The 20,132-nt window shown below is 39.0% G+C and overlaps 1 protein-coding gene across 3 annotated transcripts in view; it reads left to right on the top strand.

Moving 5' to 3' along the window:
* Nucleotides 1-20,107, top strand: part of OSBPL2 (oxysterol binding protein like 2) — a 29,141-nt gene extending 9,034 nt beyond the window's left edge. For 2 of the 3 annotated variants that reach the window (XM_082065409.1, XM_082065408.1), the window contains exons 2-14: nucleotides 1,422-1,586; nucleotides 6,309-6,456; nucleotides 6,703-6,778; nucleotides 8,091-8,225; nucleotides 8,657-8,754; nucleotides 9,463-9,645; nucleotides 10,686-10,793; nucleotides 12,087-12,176; nucleotides 12,827-12,950; nucleotides 14,793-14,921; nucleotides 15,305-15,428; nucleotides 16,081-16,171; nucleotides 17,346-20,107. In XM_082065409.1, the coding sequence (XP_081921535.1) occupies nucleotides 1,550-1,586; nucleotides 6,309-6,456; nucleotides 6,703-6,778; nucleotides 8,091-8,225; nucleotides 8,657-8,754; nucleotides 9,463-9,645; nucleotides 10,686-10,793; nucleotides 12,087-12,176; nucleotides 12,827-12,950; nucleotides 14,793-14,921; nucleotides 15,305-15,428; nucleotides 16,081-16,171; nucleotides 17,346-17,448 (1,446 nt within the window). In that variant the 5' untranslated portion in view covers nucleotides 1,422-1,549 and the 3' untranslated portion in view covers nucleotides 17,449-20,107. The remainder of the gene's footprint in view (nucleotides 1-1,421; nucleotides 1,587-6,308; nucleotides 6,457-6,702; nucleotides 6,779-8,090; nucleotides 8,226-8,656; nucleotides 8,755-9,462; nucleotides 9,646-10,685; nucleotides 10,794-12,086; nucleotides 12,177-12,826; nucleotides 12,951-14,792; nucleotides 14,922-15,304; nucleotides 15,429-16,080; nucleotides 16,172-17,345) is intronic. The other variant, XM_082065410.1, reaches the window with a different exon arrangement.
* Nucleotides 20,108-20,132: the final 25 nt, after the last annotated feature.

Genomic DNA, 20,132 nt, shown 5'->3' with positions numbered 1-20,132 from the left:
CAAAATGACTAGAAAAACTAGGTTCTACACAAATAACCTGTTCAAGACTTGCTTCAAGAAATTATTTTAAACTTTGTTGTTTTCTGCTAATTGCTTGAGCACTCACCTTAAATGTAATTTCAAAGAGTGAAATTGTATTGTGGCAAGCAAAATAGGGAGTTCCAAAGGGAAAATGACAAACTGAGGTACCTGGCCTTGGCAGATGTAACACTTCAAGGCGACCGCTGCGTTCATTAACTTAGATGAGTTCCAAACTATGCCTCTTTATGAATGGAGAATTGCAAGGACTGTATGTTTGTGAGCCATTCAAATAGCTTTTGTTCTGGGCAGTGAGGTAAACAGACTTGAAATACAGGAGGAATCGTGCAGTTTGATTTCTTGCAGCGAGGAAGAGAGAAGGAATGGGCTTCTAACATGGCAAGCTCGTCTACTAGGAGCAAAATGCGCTTCTGGCTTTGTTTCTCTTAATTGGAATGGAATTGTGCAAGTTATAATTGCCCTAGAAAAAAAACTACTGTCACAAAAGCAGCGGGATCTTCAAGGATCATAGAAAAATTGACACTGACAGATTGAGGTTGTTTTGGAGGAGATATTGGTAGCATTGCCATGCTGTTGTTTGTCTTTGTGTACTTGGCTCGTCGTTGGTACCTGACGAACATCTTTACAAGTACAAACTAAATTTTCTCATTATTCTTCTTGATTAAGACTGGGTGAAGTAAAAATGTTTGTGTTGCACCATTGCCAACCATCTGGAAAAATCTAATTTAGTCTATGCACAAGGTAGAGCTGGAATGCTTCGTTGATCTGTAAGTTATTTGTGGTGTGCTTGGCTTTACCGAGGAAAAGTTTGTTGTTTCTTTACATAATCCCTCTCGAGGGGAAAAGTCTCCAGTTGTCTCTTCAAGAGTTCATAGCAGTAGCCTGACAAAACTTCTCTAATGGTCACTAGATGCTGATTTCATGATGTACAATGAGGGTTAACATTTTTATGCAACCGTGAGATTTTAAGATAGTTCTTTTTGTTCCCAGCTTTTTTGGTTAAGGATGCAATAAGGCTCATCATTTCACTGAAGAGCAGATAATCTTTGTTGCCAGCTGTCTTTTTCTTCCTTCAGTTTTCTGTTTCTTCCAGCTGTACTTGCCTGAAATTTAACTTGCAGTGAATAGGGTCTATATTACAGTAATGTTTATGATATCTTTACATGGAGACAAATGCAGCATAGTACATCAGCTGTTCTTGTGGTAGGTAGTATTATCTTCAGAATGACTTTGGTGTCAAAGAAAGCTGTTTACTTATGAACACAAGAATCCATCTTTTGCCATGGGAAGAAGAAGGAAAATTAGTATTTGTCAAGTGTGCATGTTTGTACAGATCAGAAACGTGGAACTTGCTAATTCTGTTGCCCTGTTTTGTCAAATAGATCATCTGAAGCAGCTGGATACTTGCAAAAGAAGACTTGGACAGCACACAGATACTTAATCTCTAAACTGAGTTCAACGATGCATTAGAGGAAGCTGGACTGGCTGTACGGAGACTTCACACTGAAGGATGAATAGTGAAGAAGAGTTCTATGATGCCGTTACGGGTGAGTGGGCACAGTGCAAAAAAAAAACAAGCTATGTGTGTGGTGAGGGGCTAGGAATATATTGCTGTTATGAAATAAATAAAAAGTAAACTGCTGTTGGTAAAACTTGTAGTGCTATCTTCTGAAAAGAAGAAAGGAAGAATTGCAATTCAGGTTCAGATTTGGAAATAAGTTTTTTATTAGAGCTTGATGCTGGTTATCATTTCATCACTGTAACAGTCCTTTAGTGGCAGTCTTGCTTTCATTTTCTGTAAAATGCAGGTAATTTAATAGCAGCTTGAGAAGTAATGCTTTTAAGACCCTTTGAAAGGTGAACTATCTTCTCTGGGTTATTTCTTTTGTTATTGTGTTCATTTATTTATTTTAATGGAAAGCTTCTCCTGAGGAATTGAGGTAGAAAATGTTGTGGGTTTTGTTTGTTGTTGTTAGTGAGAAACAAATTACTGTACAGGTATACTTTCGAGATACAGAGCCAAGAGTCTTTGCAATCCAGTGTTGTTTCTAGAAGAGCAAACATGAATCACTTCATGCTTGAGCAGTGTATCAAATAGTTCTGTTCTTTGAACTAATAAGGATGAGTGGTTATTTATAAGAGCCTTACATGGTTCTAGTGTTGGAATAAAATGCTTTAAGTGTTCTAATAAAAAAAAAGAAATCCTGCCAAAGATCTCAAACAATTTAGAAGTCTTCTGCTTAAATGTCTCCTCAGAAATCCTGTGATAGTGGTGAAATGGGAAATGCTGGCAATGGTGAGTGCAGAGGGCTTCATGTAGTCATGGGAATGAAAAGAATAATGGGAAGCACGAAAGCTGAAGGAATGGTGGTAGCGTGGGAAATACAAGTGGGTAAGGTGGACTTAGACATGGTTGGAAAATCACGTGAGAGTAAACAGAGGGTTTGTTCTGCTCTAAGTCCAGGATTGAGACATGGCTGCCAGGAACAAGCCCATTTTCCAGCTGTGTCTTAGCTCCATGCTGATATGAAAGCAGCGTGTACACCGTACTCTTCACCTCTTGCTCCCCAGGAGTCCCGGGCCCTGGTTCCCCAGGGGGAGCTGCAGTGTGTTCCCACAAGCTCAGTGGTGTTGGTAACTGGGGACTGTGGTTTGTGTCCTCTGAGTAGCAAACCTGGCGTAGCAGAGCACTTGAACTGCGTGTGAAGTTGTGCTTTGGAATTGTGCAGCAGTCTCAGCGGCAGCGCAGGTGATGTGCTGCCTCCTTTAACATACTACGAGTTCACTTCTTGAAGAAGCCACAACTTTTCTGTAGTTATTAATTGGTGACATCCACTTCTAGAATGAAAATCTATCCTAAAGAGACCTCAGGTTTTGTTGTGGTGGGTTTCCTCTCTGCCTGAGAAGTTTCCTGGTTCTGATGCCATGCCTGTGACATCCAAAAGACCTGCTCACGTGATGGAATTGTGTGGTTGGGAATCATCCTCCTGGCAGATGGTTTGACCCTGACTGGGTGATGATCACACCTGCAAATGTCCAGGATGGACCAAGTTACGCAGGTGATGAATCACAGCAGTGACAGGTACAGGGTTTCCACGGAGAGAAGTTCCTTTGCATTCAGAAGTTGTTAGCATTGCCGATGAGTTGGACACTTCATGGCTGAGTATTCCCCTTGGGGATGATACCTGTGGTCTCAGCGAATTCTTGACAGCACAGCAGCTGCTTTTTCTCAAATATAGGAGGTAGTTTTGTCTGAGACTGCATCAGATAAAGTGGTCAATCCTTTGAATTTCAGATTCTTTGAAATTCTGTGTGAGATGGGGAGCATATAGCTTTTCTCATTTGCCTTTAGCCTATGTCACCTTGGGTTTCTTAATCTAATAGCAGATTTTAATTAAGGACCATGTGCTATCAGTTCCTGCTCTGTCAGAGCTGTATCCTTCATGAATTCTGCCAGATATCTGTTTGCCAAAGTGTTTTGTGAAAGGCTTGCCACAGAACAGGAAAATGTTTGGCATGTTACCAGGGTAATTTCTTCTTGACAAACATGAATAGTTTAGTTTTTCATTTTTAAATATTAATCTGCATTTCCATGGAACTTTCCTGTTCTGAAGTTAATCTGACCTGGTGTATTTGTGAGGTTATGGCCCTTCTGTTTCCTATTGCTTGGCTGGTGTTCACTGAAAACCGGTTTTCACTTGGAGAGGAGGAAGTGAGGGATCTGCTGCCAAATTTATGAATTTTCATAATGTCTGGATCAAACTGTGTCGGTGGATTCTGCCGTAACGTTGAAGTATCGTAGGTCCTGCGACAGACCAGCCTGCCTGTGGGAGCAGCGTGAAACGGCCCCGTGTTGTGACGATGGATCATCTTGAAAAGTGGAGAATGGCAATTTCTGACAAAGAAAAAAATCCCTCTCACTTCACGTGCTGTCTACACCTCCAGCATATTTATCCCTATTCCTTCGGCCTGAAGGTTCTCAGTACTATGCTACTTTAATTCCCTTTCTGTCTGGAGTGACGAGGCTTAATTAGTATTAAGGAAGCTGGTGACTACGCGCAGGGCGGTCGGCCACGTGTGGAGCTGTATCACTCGGGGACAGGCTCTGCTCCCTCGCAGGTGGATGAGCAGCGTAGGCTGAGGGGACTTGTTCCATTTGCAGGATGTGGAAGAAGAAGGCCAAGAAAACTAGAGTTACTGGCAAGTCACTTTTCTTTAAGCTCTTGAAATAGGTTAATGTTGGCACCCAACTTAAGAATTTGACTTGGGAAATGTAAGACTTTTTAAAAGCTTTTGTTTTATTCTGGCACACATAAGTTGGGATTTCGATTAAGCTGGTTTTTGACATTTGATTTCTGTGTGTGTGGTCCCCTATCCCCCTTTTAAATCCCCATTTTTGTCCTCACTCCCAGTGGCTCTTCACTATATAAAAACTGTCCTGTAGGTAGAACTTATCTACTCTGTTTTGAAGTCCAAGGCTTTAATGGCTGCTGGAAAGAGACTTTTTATAACTTAGAAAAACAACCAACCGATATTTCAGTAAAACTCTTTTTGTGCTGGATCAGTACTTCTCTGGATAGTTCTTCACAGAACTGTAATACTTAGATTTTCCTTGAGAAACAGCTTTTAAAACTTTCTCAATGGGCTTGTAGTCAACAAGAGAGCTGATACTTAAGGTTGAAAGAGTAGTTGAAAGCCTAGTGATTATGTAGCTGTGTACCTAGTGGTTTGGGTTTTGTTTGGTTTGTTTTTTTAAGTAATTAGATGGAGATGTACTCTAATAAAGCAGACTTTACACTTTGCACATATCTTATCTTTCTGGAGCAGGGCTTTAATTTTTGTTGTTTGTAAGCAAGACACTTGTTTGAACTGGCATTTATTTACTTGCCAGTTCTGTATTGTTTTCCATAAATAATACATACACCTGAATCTGAATTCCCTTCGTGCTGTGCAGGAACAAAGGAAAACAATTCTGAATTGTGGAGAAATGGAAAGATTAGTGTGGATAAACACAATGGACATTTGATAGGTTTTGCATGGTTTCAGGTACAATGTAAAGACTGTAATTCCAGTAACAATTTTCATAACTATTCCCCTGAAAACCAGTTGACTATGCCTGTAATGAAGCTTTACTTTTACATTTAGATGTGATTATTTCATTGAAGTGCCTGTTAAATGTGATGCTGTTCGTTACGTTGTGTGTGCTTGATCCGCTTTCCGGGCACATGTACCCGAAACCTTCGTCAGTCAAACTATTATAATGAGTTATTTTGTTACGCCCTACAGTACTTGTCTTTTCCCTCTCTTTGTACTGTAACAGGTTCCAAAAAAACCTAATATGTGGTTAGGAATACCATTTTAAAATTATATATATATATTTTTTTTGTGGGTTGACTAAAGATAGGCATGTGTTTGTGTTTGGTTTGTTATTTTTTTTAAGACAGGTGTTCCAGGGTAGTCTTAATGACCTGAATATATATATTTTTATATATATATATATATATATATAAAATATATAATACATAAATAACTATCATACTTTCCAATTAAGTACTAAGACTGCTAAGGTGTGGTCATTGCTGTATAATTACATGCTTGTGACATCAGAATGTAGGAGACAGCTTAATACATGACGTCACCCATGACACCTGCTGTTTACCAAATAAGATCACACTGGTGGAACTTCCTTGTGTGGTTTTGAATGTCATTGCCATGGTCTTCATCCCTGAAAGAAATGCGGCTTTTTGTTTTGAATGTATGCCTGGCATGAATTGCTCTACTGAAGTAAGAGCGCCCTATTGGAGATGTTTGCTGCTGGATTGTGAAATGGCTATTTTATTTTATTTTTATTTTATTAATTTATTTTTCTCCTTGCCTTTTAGCAGTGTAAATCAGCTAAGCTAAATTTTCTTAGGGTCTTTGAGAAAAACTATATAACTGACCAAAATTACTGTGATCACACTGCAGCTCTGAAGAAGAGACAATACAACCAATCTGATTAGCAGCTACTGAAGAGCTTGCAAGATTCTAAATTCGTTTTATATTCAGCTGTGTGAAAAATCAGTTGAGAATGCCTGATTCTAGTGCAATACTTGACTCTAAATACTCTTGGAAATTAGATCACTTAATAAAGGGTTTTCACTCTGATATTCTTTAAAATAAAATAATCTGCTATAAGTGTACTTGTGCTGTGAGTTACTGCGTGTGAGTGGCACTCTGTGGCTTAATAAGGTTCCCAACAAAACTGTTGCCTTGTGGTTTTGCTACAGGCTTTGATTCCGACAATTCTTCAGGAGACTTTTCAGAAGCAAATCATAAAGTTGCAGAAATGCTCGATCTAGATCCACACCAAAGCAACAGGACAGGAAAGCACAATGGAGAGACAGAGATTCAAGAAAATGGAATTAAGAGACACAGGTAAACACATAATACTACATAATAAATGAGCAGTGAGTACGTGCCGGCCCGTTACCTTTTGGGGCGTTGCTCTTCTCATCGGAAGAGGCTGTTTTTCTGGAACTGAAAAGACATTTCACTTCTCTGCTTCCTATGTCAACTCTACGTTAATGTTTTGCTTCCTTTATAAATGCTTCAGTACCTACCAATGAAAATGTCTTGTTGTTTAAGGCACTGATAACTACAGTTGTGTTTTTCCTGTTGCAGGACATCATTACCTGCCCCGATGTTTTCCAGAAGTGATTTTAGTGTGTGGAGCATATTAAAAAAATGCATTGGACTGGTAAGTTGGCTTGGACGAAAGAAGCTGATGTCAGGTCTCCGAACTTCAGCTGGTTGATTTTATTACTTAGAATTTGCAACACAGAATAAAATCTGGTGCATTTTGCATTTTTTTCTGTAGGGAACATAATCTGAAACTGCAGCTCTTTGAATCTCAACATCTATTTTCTAACAGTACTGTTTCCTTACTTGCTCTAGCTGTTGGAGCATGTGGATTGGCTTTTCTAATGCTGTCCTATAAGAACTAGACTAAAGCCATTAAAAATATGGTAAACTATGGTTTGATTAACACAATGCTCCTCTGCTTTTTTATTCTTTACTTAGTAAAGTGGGATTTAGGGCTTTTTAATATATTTAAATTTTTTATTTTGGGGTCTTGCTTCCCCCATAATTAAAGCAGTTTGTGCCCAAAAAATGCTAATGCTTTCATCTGAGCAAAGGGATAGAAGAGTTTGGGATCTGTTAGAGTTTCTTAGAGAGCCCAGTGTGGGCTTGGAATATTAATTGTGTGATGTAATTGGGTCACAACATTTATTCTTGAACTCAAGAAGTTAGGGGTAACTTTTTTCTCCTCTACTGGACAATGTGAGGAAGAAGTTGCATTGCTTAATTTGGTGGCATTCTCCTCTCCACTAAGTTGTAAGCACTCAAATGATGCTTTAGTGCTCAGTCATGAGTGCAGCTTTTTAATTAAGCAGCCAGATTTGCTTGGATATAGCAGGAGTCCTGGGGAATTGGAAGTCTTTGCGTGAACTTTGTCTGTCTTGTATCCACATGCAAAATGAGAAACATTCTGACGCAAATAACAGCTTGCTTAAATAAAGCCACTAAAATTTGTTAGAGCAATTCAAATCCTATTCTTTATGTAACCGCTCCTTTTAAAAAATAATTTGTGGTTACTGCAGTAAAATAGTTACATTTTATGCAAATAGGTATGTGAGGATTTCAAAAGAATGCGTGGTACTAAAATATCAGTAATGAAGTGGTTGGCACGTTATTGCTGCTATCTGTAGAAGTTTTAATCTCTTGTGATTCATGTAGACCGAAGAACAGAAGGTCACATTTTTCTGGAGTTTACTAGCTTGGCTGGTTCAATTTTTGAAGTTGTTTATTTTTTCAGATTGCTGGTCGGGTTCTGCAGCACTTCCAGCCCCTTTCAGCTGTAGCATTTGCAGGTCTACTATAGACTTGCCAAATGTTTTTGAAGAATGCTACAAGTAAACTAACACACAGCTTATTTTCCAAAATCATCTTCTTGTCAGTTGTTACCTTGGTGGTGTGTCTGAGAAATGTCTTATCCTTTTGTTACCCAGGAGCTGTCCAAGATTACGATGCCAATTGTCTTCAATGAGCCATTGAGTTTCCTTCAACGGATAACAGAATATATGGAACATATATACCTCATTAATAAGGCTTGTAGTCATGCGGACCCCCTGGAAAGAATGCAAGTAAGTAACCATTCCCACCTTCTGCTTGGTTCAGAAGTCTTTCCTCTCCCCAAATCTTTCATTTTAAGACAGTTTCTCACTTGAGTGTGTGTATTTCTCTGGGACTATCAGATCGCCCATATTTGTCTGTCAAAATAGGGGAAAGGTAGAAAAAATGTCTGTCCTTCTAGAGGTAGGGGGAGAAGCATGGGGCAGAGTCTAACCTGACAGAATTTACTGTGGAAGAGAATTCCTTTTGGAAACTAAATTCCTAAGTGCTTACATTTCCTCACTTATATATCACTTATCATATGGCCTACAAATGTTTTGGCCTTAAGCAATGTATACTGCTTTCTTTTTGGAAGAATAATACTGTAATGTGCAACAAATATATTCAACTTAGAGTTTTAATGTACTGTTCTCATAACAATCTGTTCTTAATCTGCTTATAGGCTGTAGCTGCTTTTGCAGTTTCTGCTGTAGCTTCTCAGTGGGAGAGAACTGGCAAGCCATTTAACCCACTGTTAGGAGAAACCTATGAATTAACCAGGTAATAATTACTTTAAATTGGGAGCTGGGGCTATTTGTGTTCTTGAGTTAGCAGGCTCTCATACTGGTTTGGTTATTTTTTTCTGTGAAATAAATCAAAATCTACCAAAATACATTTCTGAGTATAGCTAAAATTATTTTCCCCAAAATATCTCAAAAGCTTTGAGCAGTTGTTACAAGCTCTATTAATTTTATTTCTGGGTTTAGGCAGAGTATTCTTTGAATTATGCAGAGAAAGAAAATGGTCTGTGTTCTCCCAACAAAGACATTTCCTGACCAGAGACTATTAACTTAAAGAGTGTTTTGCTGGTCCTCTCAGATAGAGGAGTTAGTCAGAAGGACTTCCAGCTTGCTCAAGTAAATGGGTGATACATATGCAGTGGAGAAAAGAGTTTTCAGTCAGACCTCTGCTGCCCAAAGAGTTTCAGTATTTTCAAGAGTTATTTCAGAGACAAATGCCTCTCTGGGTGGAAGGTCATGGAGGTGTTGGAAGGTGCGTTGGTTTGGGGTATGAAGAGAAAGGGTTCAGAGTACAATTTATTTCATTCCATTAATTGAAAATGTGTCATGGAACTAAAAAGGAAAAGTCTCGTCTTCAGTTTAATCTAAAGATCCTTCAAACTTTTTAAAAGTATCAAGTAACTCTTTTCTCTTGTAATATTTTAAAACCAGTATTCACTGTTTAATGCTCTTTTTTTGTTGTTGCTAGGGAGGATTTAGGATTTAGGTTTATATCTGAACAAGTCAGCCACCACCCACCTATTAGTGCATTTTATTCTGAAGGCCTCAATAAGGACTTTATTTTTCATGGATCAATCTATCCCAAACTAAAATTCTGGGGAAAGAGTATAGAAGCGGAGCCTCGGGGAACAATTACTTTGGAGCTTCTGAAGTGAGTATGAGAAGTAAATATGTTTTTTATGTTGATCTCCTTAACATTTACTTGAATAAAAAGACAGATGATTATCACCCTATTGGCTCTTCATAGGCGATTATCTAAAAACCTCTTGCTGAAGAAGTTGTAAGAGTTTATGTACAAGTTAATTTTCACTGCTTAATTGCAGGGCTGTTTTCTCAGCAAATCTTTGGGAAAAGGATGGAATTGAGTAATAAATTGGATTTTTAAATGTCATGTTTACGAAGATTGAATACAGTGCTATCATGTCCCATTGGTCTTAATCGACCAACCAACCAAAAAACCTCAAAACCACGTGCACACCCCGAATTGCCCTCAGTGGCACTGCAACAAGCCCCATATAGCGATGTGGAAACTTGTGGTGTATTTGTAGAAACCACTGAAGCAGTTTGACTTGTCACACGCTCCTCAGGTTCAAAAGCTTTTACCTCCTGGTGTTTGTAAAATGAAAAACTGTTTTAGTGGTTTAGCCTGACCAAGCTTTGAGGAGGAGCGACTTCAGATCAAACCTTTGTCGGCACTGGTAGTGACGAACCTCAAATATTGAGGTTCAGTGCTTTTTTTATCACCAAAAAATACTCTCTAGACTATGCTAGAGGTTTACCACAAAGAGCTTTGGGAAGAAGGTTGCAGTGAGGCTGCAGGAGTTGAAGACACTATTAGGTGTTTGTCTGGTGCTTTTGTGTTATGTTTTATTACATACAACTTCAGATGAAAAAAAAGAATTCCTGGGACTGCTGTTTATGTTGGGCTGGAATTTGTAATCAAAAGCACAGCATCTGTATAACTTAATATTTCAGCTCTGTGAGAAGGAAGAAGAATAAAGCGGTATCACTTTATTAACTTGCACCAATGTTTAGATACAACACATTGTTGGCTTCTAAAGAAAAGTCTGTTTCTTTTCTGTTTTGAAGTTAACTGCTAAATATTTTGCCCTGCCATGGTCAGAACTGAAAACAGGCTTACATTCCATCTCAAACTCAAGAAAATGATTTATTTCTCTGTTTCCTTTACAGACATAACGAAGCCTACACATGGACAAATCCAACCTGCTGTGTACATAATGTAATTATTGGTAAACTGTGGTTAGAACAATACGGAACGGTAGAAATTGTAAATCACAGGTAATGCTCACGATGGAACCGAGAGCTGACTTGGAGGGGCTGGTACATGGGCACTGTGATACAAAGCAGATAGTTTGATTTTTGTCAGACATACAGGGCGCTTGGGTTTGTAAGTCCAAAGTATTGTATTTTTTTTTTCTCTTCTTTCCTGACAAATGCAAATGACCGGGCTTCATGTAATAATAATATTAATGAAAAGGCACAGGCCAGATGGCATATGGGATACAAAGATTTTACATTTGTGAGTTACCCATTCAAATTCAACACTATTGATAGAGAACAGAACCATTAAACAGAGTAACTGCTGGAGGCTTGCAGGGAACCTCCTTCGTGTTGGTAGTGATTTGGCACTCTCTTGAGTTTCGATAATAGAGCACGTCTTAAGTTAAGGGTACAGCACAGAAACATGATTGCAGAGGAGGATAATGTGAACATGTCAATAGCTCTGCCAACTGCCTATATAAAAGCTTTTTACCTCATATAAAATAAATTGTCTCCTGTAATGATGAGGGAGAGAATTTTGTGAAAACTCTATTACTTCTGTATGTATTTTTCTGCCAATAAATAGGAGTTTTAATCCAGCAGGGCTGCTGTTTTCATACTTCTCAAAACTAGAAGTTTTGATACTTCTTGTAGCATAAAGTCTACAATCCCGCCTCCTGTATTTGCACAAAAGACCCAGGATGGTCTCTGTGTGCTTGACGCAGAAACTTGGCCTCATACCTCACCGGGAGAGATTATTTATATGTGTGTACATCTCAATGCAAGGAAGGTGATGAAATATAACGCTGCTTTATGTCTGTAAAATGTTTAGGTCAGAATTTTTGCTAGCAATTCAGGTGTAACTTTTGAATGCCCTTAACTAGATTTTCCTGTGTAGGTCATTTGTAGAAGTTATTTTTCATTACAATTAGCTGTAAATAGATACTAATCTGAAATGCAGTGTGTTAATAGTGTGGGTTAAATCATATGCGGTTCCTAGTTCTTTTGATAAATTTTAGGTTTATGTGAAACTTGGAAATATCGGTCATATTTCCAGTTGGCTTTCACAGGCTCACATCTTCATGCACACATTGATTTCTTTTTTGTCCTTTTTGTGGAATTTTGAAATTTGTGTGCCTTTTTTAATGCCTTGGTCAGATAATAAACCATAGTTGAATAATGATATAACTAACTACCCCCCAGCTAACTGTAACTCTATGCAAAAAGCTAAATAAGGTAAAAAAAAAAAAGTCAAATTACTAATGTATTTAGGGTCTTACTTCTTTACGCATGTATTTATTTCCTTTACAGTACTGGAGATAAATGTGTCCTTAATTTTAAACCGTGTGGCCTGTTTGGGAAGGAGCTTCACCGAGTCGAGGGCTACATTCAGGACAAGAAGTAAGTGACAAAAGCCTCTTGGCATCTCTGTTTCTGAGCACTGTGACTCTTCTTTTGCTTGTGTAGTGACCACAACTGATGTGACTGTGAAGTTGCTAGAAATGCCGCTTGCAACCCATCTCTGTTCTCTGTGTCAATATTAAACCCCTTGATTCTAGGATGATCATTTTGAGCGCTATTAAAAAAACTCTCCAGTCTTTGGAAATAAAGATATCCGGGGAAAATGCAGAGCGTTGGCAACTGATTTCACTCTTGTATGGTCACCATTGTGGTCTTCAGTTTAAAATAATGGAAATATGGTAATTAGGAATTTTTAATCAAACCCAAATCTGTTTCGTGATTCTGAGTCGAGTCTCTGTATTGAAAACTATTGGCTTTATTGCACCCACATTCATTCTAACAGTGGCAAAAGCACATGGCTAAGTCATGAGGATGTGTTGTGCAGGACCAAATCTCAGAAAGAATGGAATAAGCTGAAGCCTTTTATTTGCATTATCAAATATCTGGCTTCTAAGAAATCTGCAAAGAAAAATAAAATATTAAACAACGAAGTAGGAAGACAGGTGTTTAATATAGATTAGAATCTGCATGACTTGATTTAACTTTTGCTTCTTAGAAAGCCTTCTAATTCTCCTTTGCTTTCTCTGCAGCAGAAAGAAGCTGTGCGTGATCTATGGCAAGTGGACGGAATGTTTGTGGTGCACCGATCCCACTACGTACGAGACTTACAAAAAGAATGAAAAGAGAGGTGGTGAGCAGAAGAAATTGAAGCCGGTAAGGTTAAGGATTCTGTAGGGAGAAAAAGATACTGAAATACAAGAAATAAAAGGAAAATATCTTCTTTGCGTAAATGGTCAGGTAGTGGTGAATGGAGGGTTAAAACAGTGTGTCTTTTGGTGAGGGTCAGATGCTGCTGGTATTGGAGAGAGCTCATAGGAGCGGTGTTTGCTACGGGCTTGTCAAAGAGAAGTCATAAAATATCAACCCCCAAGCTGATGTTGTCCAGTCTTTGAATGAGAAAAGTGGCTTTGCTGCCAACTCCAGCTGTAAAAATACTAGAATTTGGGCATTAAAAAAAAACAAAACAAACCAAGTTTTTTTTAAGTCAGTTTTGCTTTTTGCTGATGCAGCCTTCAGAATTTGATGTAGACGGCCTAAACAACAAAGGGGTTTGAAATCATGCAGGGTTTTTTTCATCCCATGCAAAGTGTTGTCAGGTACGTTACCACCAAAGCCTCAGTCTCCCATGGAAAATGCAGAATGTTGCATGATGCAGCAGAGGGCTCCTGGGTTTCCGGAGATCAACAGGGTCTTGCAGACCCTGGTTGCTCTTTGAAAATGAAAATAAGTTAAACAGAAGCTAATCACTCTTAAGAAGTTCAAACTTTTAAATAAAAAATATTAACATCAGAAGAATCTAGAGCACAACAAGCCTTACTTTTGGCTCTGGATTCTGTCACGGTGCAGGCTTATATTTTGACTTTTTTTTTAAATAATAAGGTTCTGTTCAACTTATGAAAATCAACTCTTTCTTTCCTTCCTTCCTGTTGAATCTATATTTAGATGGGGAACTAACAGTAAACCAGATGTTGACATGGAAAATAGCCTAAAAGAGTCTTTTTAAATAATGAATACTCAAACCAAGTGATTGAAATTAGACTCTCAACCATATGGAGCTGTTTTCTAGTGTATAAAACAGGCCCTGTTTTAACTTAATAGGGTATTTCTGAATAAAGTCAATGGGCCGTGTCAGAGGGGGCGGAAAGAAAATAAGAAGAGGGTGGGAGTGAAGATACTGTCACTCTAGGATGTTATTGCCTCACACTTCCCTTCTGGTTGTTGTGGTTTTAAATGGTTTCTCATGGTGAAATCCTCTGAAATTCCACAGTGTGTCTGTTTGTGTGCCACAACAGCCGGATTCTCTCAGATTCTGAGAGTGGCCTCTAGGAGAATACTGCATTTCATTTTATATATTAATTATAACAGCGCATCTGGTAACAAAGAAACTTGGAAGGAAAACCACTGTATTTATACACTTAAGTCCACAGTCTTAACAGTGAGAAGACTGGCAGTGATAATAGTTATTGGAATATGGAGCATAGGAAATCAAACTGAAACAAGAGCAGATCTGTTCTTTAATCGCACATCCAGATACTTTGCAAATGATGACGCGATATCCAAAAGCAGGAATGACCTATTTATCTTTCTCAGGCCATTATGAGAACTGGTTTAAATCCCTGTCTGGGCTCATTTCAACCTGAAGAAGTAATAGTTGTGTTAGGTGAATTTAAACTATGGCATGGGATAGCAGGGAAGCTGGGGAAAAGACTTCTGAAAGACATTAATTTACTATTATTAATCTTTTTTAAACAGACATTGACGTTGTACCTAGGTGGTGGGGAATTATTCAGATCTATCAGGAGCAAGGCATTACGATAAAAAAGGAGAGAAACAGTGTACAGAGTAAGGAAAAGCAAATGTGAGAGGTGAGGCAAAAGTACAGGAGAGTGTTTAATATCTCAAATTTGAACAGATTCTTCAAGAGTCACTGTGGATCTCTAGATGAAACTGCCCAGTTTCCCTTTGTTCCCCTGCCAAACGTTATCTCTGTTTCAGAGTGAAGATGTTATTAAATCTGAAAATGATGAGGCCGATGATATGCCAGAGGTTCAAGACACGGTGCAGTTCATACCAGGCAGTAAATTGCTTTGGAGAATAAACTGTCGGCCACCAAACTCATCACAGGTAACTGTTTCCATCAGTCTGTGCATCGTTAGTGATTTATCCACAGGAATGTGAGTCACGTTCAGGGGAGACCTTGTGCCTGTCCTTAGTGTGCTGGTTGTCAGGCTCTGGCAGTTCTTCTCCATATAAATATAGAATAAAATCTGTCTTGATCCTCTGAAGTGGAGACTGATTGAAAAAGCTGTAATTTCCATCCCCTCCTGCCCTTTCTCATCCCTCCCCTCCAACAAAACCTGTAGTTTTGCATGACCCCAACCATGCTTACAGGGCAGCCAGGGGGAGGTTTGTCTCAGTAACTTCTCTTGGAAGTTCTGTTGCATCTGTTCGGTGTGGGTAACTTGGTGCCAAAATAACCCATGTGTTCTCTTTAACTTGCTTTGAAGATGTACAATTTCACCAGTTTTGCTGTGAGTCTCAATGAGTTGGAAAAGGGCATGGAAGCAATATTGGCTCCCACTGACTGCCGGCTGCGGCCGGATATCAGAAACATGGAGAACGGCAACATGGGTGAGTGTTTGGAGGAAATATTTTCACATTAGTAAGCTTTGAGAGGGATGAGTGAGGGAGGTTGGTTGATACAGGAACATTGTCTTCAGTTTCTCATTCCCAGAGCAACCTTAAATCTTTTAATCCCGTGTTAATGAACACGCTTTAGAACAATGTACGATGGTCTGTTTTCTCCCAGAAAAGGCTGGGAGAGCAAACGTGTCCAAAGCGGATCCCAGGTTCCTGCGTTATGGTGTGTTTGCGTGTTTGTGAACCTGGGGGGAGCTGGCAGACACATTCTCTTGCTCTGGAGTTTGTCTGGAAAGGCATGTGGGCAGCAGACGTGCTCTGCGCCTCTGGCGTTTGGCAGAAAAAACACATGGCCCAATAGTGAAAAAAAATCCCTCTATTATGCCTAATCTAAATTCTTTCCTGCTGTCTTGGAGCAGTGTTTCTGATACATAAGCCACCAAAATTTCAGTTTCAACTCTGTTTGTAGTAGCAAATTTTCTGAAATGACAATTTTATGTGGCCTGAGATTTTCATTGTTCTGTGAGGTGGTGCACAGTAAATGCTTTCTTTTGCTTAAATGAGCTATTATTTATTTCTCTGCAGTGTGTGTTCTGCATTTTTTATTTTGCAAGTAACCAACTTCTCTTCAAATGTTTTTTAGATGTGGCTAGTAAAGAAAAAGAGAGACTAGAAGAGAAACAACGAGCCGCTCGCAAGGAGCGTGCAAAGGATGAAGTGGAGTGGCACACACGGTAAGGGGGAAGCAAGCTGGATGTTTGTTGAATGTTTGGAATGGTTCCATACGCTGCTTGAAATGGTTTTATTCAGGACAGCGTGTGTTTGATTTCCTGCATGACAGCACAATTTGTTGTGACACTTAAAGCATTTGCTGGGTCAACAATTAAATAATGTAGCTGGAAGCCAAAATTGCTGATAACTTTGTCCCGGAGAAATGATGTAATAATAAATGCTGGAATCTGCCATAATTAACTACTGGGGTTATGCTGTTTTTTTGGTTTTGTTTTTTAAAACCTAGAGAGGCCATATTTTTGTTAGAATGAATAAAACATTGTCTCATCTCTCCTATAACCAATTCCTGTCTGGTTTTCAGCAGTTGAATAAGGCGTTGTGGCCCTCTAGGGCCTTTTATTTTTCACGCTCTTAGGACTTCTTGGCTTAGATACTTCAGAAATTGCTTTTTTGATTGCATATTCAGGTGACTTCTCAGTCACAAAATGATCATGGAGCAATGTGTGGTTTGGCTCCTGCTCCCGCCGGTGCTGTTCTCAGCCGCACAGCGGAGCGTGTGCTCAGGCTGGTTCTGCAGGTGCCTCCTCGCAGGCGGGAACTCGGGGATGCTCCCGTGATCTCATGAAATTCAGAAGAGAAAAACATCTCTTCCCAAAGCCTGAAGGAACAGCTACAGATTAATTCCAGTTAATGCTTTTGAAAATCTCTTCCAGAGATTTGTTTTCAGTCAACGTGGCTAAAGAGCGAGCGTCTGATCTGTGCAAAGTACAGCTCCACGGAACGAAACTGTTCTCTTTTTGGACAGGTTTACAGAGGGGATTGTGCAACCAATTTATCATTCTTTTAAAGTAAAAATTAATATATATAATCTAGAGTATCAATGCTATTTTTATTTGGAATGGGGCACCAATTTAAAAATCCATTTCATACTCCTTGACTTCATGCAATTTTTCTTTTAAAGATCTTTTCAGGTGGTGATAATGATGTAGGAAGCTTAACGCCTTATTTTTCATGTTCAGAATATTTCCTAAGAATTTTTTTTCTGGTAAGAAATACCAGTGTGGTTTTTATTATACAATGTTTTGTGAAAGAAGCAAAGTTGGTTTTTTTCCCCTATTAATAACTATTCACTCTGTTTGCTTTTTTCTTATTGTTTCTTTCCTTTTCCTTTTCCAGGTGGTTTCATCAAGGCACTAACCCGTACACTGGGACTTCAGATTGGCTGTACTCAGGTGGCTATTTCGATAGAAATTTCTCAGACTGTCCTGACATATACTGAAATCACAGAACCAATCGCTCATCTCATCTGGACATCTAGTTCCTAGATTTCATTCCAAGCCAGTTACTCTGGTTTTGTTGATAGCAAAAACCAGCTTTTCTAAGTAAATTTTAACAAAAATTCCACCAGTCAACAATCAAGGATTTAATTATCACTAATGTTGGATTGCCAAATATTTAAATACTGTTGCATTCTTTCCATAAAGCTGCACCTGAAATCATCACGTTTTCACTAATTTTCAAAGGGACCTTTAGTTCTTCATTTTTTTTTTTTTTTAATTGTTTTCCCCCCTAGTTTCTTTGTCAGGAAGATACGCAGTATCTGGTAGAGCACATAATATCCTTGAAAACTATGTGACTTAAAAAAAAATAAATAGAGATAATATCCTTGTTACTTAGTACAATAGCGAAGAATCTGAAGTCTTTTTGGAACTCGGAGCAGGGATGAAAAGCTGATGCGGTACCTACAGGATCCGGTACTGTGGATACTCCCCGTGAAGCGCCGAACTTCCACGGAATGTAGCACTACGTGGGGACCGGAGCTGCCGGCCCGCTCTCGGTAATTCAATAATTCAGAGACTTGGGGAACCCAAACCCAACCTGAGCTTCTCAAACCGTCGTTGTCTGTTACAGAGTCTTCACAACGTTTGGACACTGTGAGCATCAAACTGTAAACCTGTGGTAAAATTACGTAGAGCATACGTTAGGAGGAGGGAAGGGTGCATTAAAAATGTGCTTTTTCTGAAGTCAAACGCTGTTCTTAAAATACAAGAAGCTTCTGGAAGCAATTGTAGGAATGTAGAGGTGGTTACAATGTAAAATATCTTGCTTGCTACCACTTGGAGGCTTAAATCTTCTGCACTACCTTTGGCAGCTTTGGCACTGTGTACGCTCCTAGACTAAACTTTTATTTGGAAGCACTTTGGTATATAAATCCTCACAGGTTCAGATTTTGGGGAAGTTTTGGTTTGCATGTTTTTCATTCTTAGGTCATGTCTGTTTTGTATGTTGTGAAAAAGCTGAATCAATTTAAAGCTTTGGCAGCGTTATACCTATTCCAAGTTTTCTGTGAGCACGTGATGTCAAAAAGTGGGATTTATGGGTTTTTTTTGTTCCATATTGAACCATCTAAACCACATAATAGTGGAATAATCAGTTACTGAATTGATGCATAAATTTTCCTTCAAGTGATATACTTGATGGGAGTAGGGGGGAAGAGAGGCTTGATAGGTCCAGTAATTAAAACTAATCCTAATGTTGCTTCTTTTATGAAAGTTTTTATTGACTAACCAGGCAAAAATGGAGAGTGGCTACACTGCTGTTTAGAGTAATTCAGAAATTGCTGGTGTTAAGCACCAGCGATTTGAGGAATTCATGGAAGAACTGGTCTGACTGATGTCCAAACACAGCGGTGGTTTCATCCAAAGAGTAGATTCCTGAAGCACTTCTCTCCCACTGACGGGATTAAAAAGCAAAAGAAAATTAATGTACTCATAGACGAACATTTTTGTATCAAATCACGCATCTAATGATTGGATTAACTTTACGTTTTTAGGAGATTTATTTGTTGTCCTCATTTGGAAAAACAAAGAGAAGCTGTAAAAAATGAAGGCGACAAGTAAGGGCCCGATGTGAAACGTGCTGGTGGCAACTTGCCCCTGTTGCCAGGAGCGGCACGTTGTGCGGGGTGACCGCGAAGTCTTGGGGACCCGCGGGCTGGATGGGGAAATGTGGGGCAGAGAATGGATTGGATTTGTTCTGAGCGCACAGACACTTGGCTTTTAAACAGACGTTGCTGGTCCACGTGGGACAGCGAAAAATACGTTTTATAAGGCCCCCCTGAACTTAAGTGACTGTGCCGGGCACTGGAACCCCCTTCCCAAAGTTGCTGCAAGCAGTGCAGGGAACTCTTTGGGTGAGGGTTGAAAGGATTTATGTATTAAGCCAATTTAACATCTCATGGGAGTTTAAAACTTGCTTAAACTAAATGGTATGTTTTTAAAACAATAGATGTAAGCAGAAATTGCCTGAGTGGAAAACCTGTAAATTGCTAAAGAAATATTCTGTTTATAAGAAGTATACAGCTTAGCATCCCTCTCGCCTAAGTTATGATTTAAATTCAAAGACCTAAACCCTTTCCATTAAGTGGAGGCATGAAAAAAATGGTAACAATGCTTTTAATCTGAACTTTAATATAGACCCTTCTTGGGATTTAAAAAGAAACTGGGAAGATTTCTGGCAGAACGCTTCATTACTTATGTCTTTACCCCCTTCTCCGCTTCCTTTAGTGTGAAGTTTTTAGTAAAATTTCATATTTGATCCATTTTTTTTTTTTTTTAATTTATTGTTCTTCATTGCCAACACGTACAAAACACTTTTCCCTCAGCGCCGACACGTCTGTGCTTGACCAGCCAGGGACTCCTAATGCCGCCTTTCGATTGCTCTGAAAGTGAAACAGTTCTATTTTCGATGCAGATCTCGCCTCGCTAGTTTACGTGTCAAAACATTAATAACTTTGCACCTTTTAAAAGAATGTCACTTTTATAACTTGATTAAACACTGTATATAAGAGAACTGTGTTAGTATATGTTAATACAGCTATGTAGAGAAACCATCTAGAAAGAAATTATAATAAATACTTAAAACCCTCTGGGCCTCTAGACGGTGACAAAGAGATTTTTGTCA

This window comes from Streptopelia decaocto (genome assembly GCF_964273445.1).
Source record: "Streptopelia decaocto genome assembly, chromosome: 14".
Lineage (NCBI taxonomy): Eukaryota > Metazoa > Chordata > Aves > Columbiformes > Columbidae > Streptopelia > Streptopelia decaocto.
This window is presented reverse-complemented; position numbering and strand designations above follow the sequence as displayed.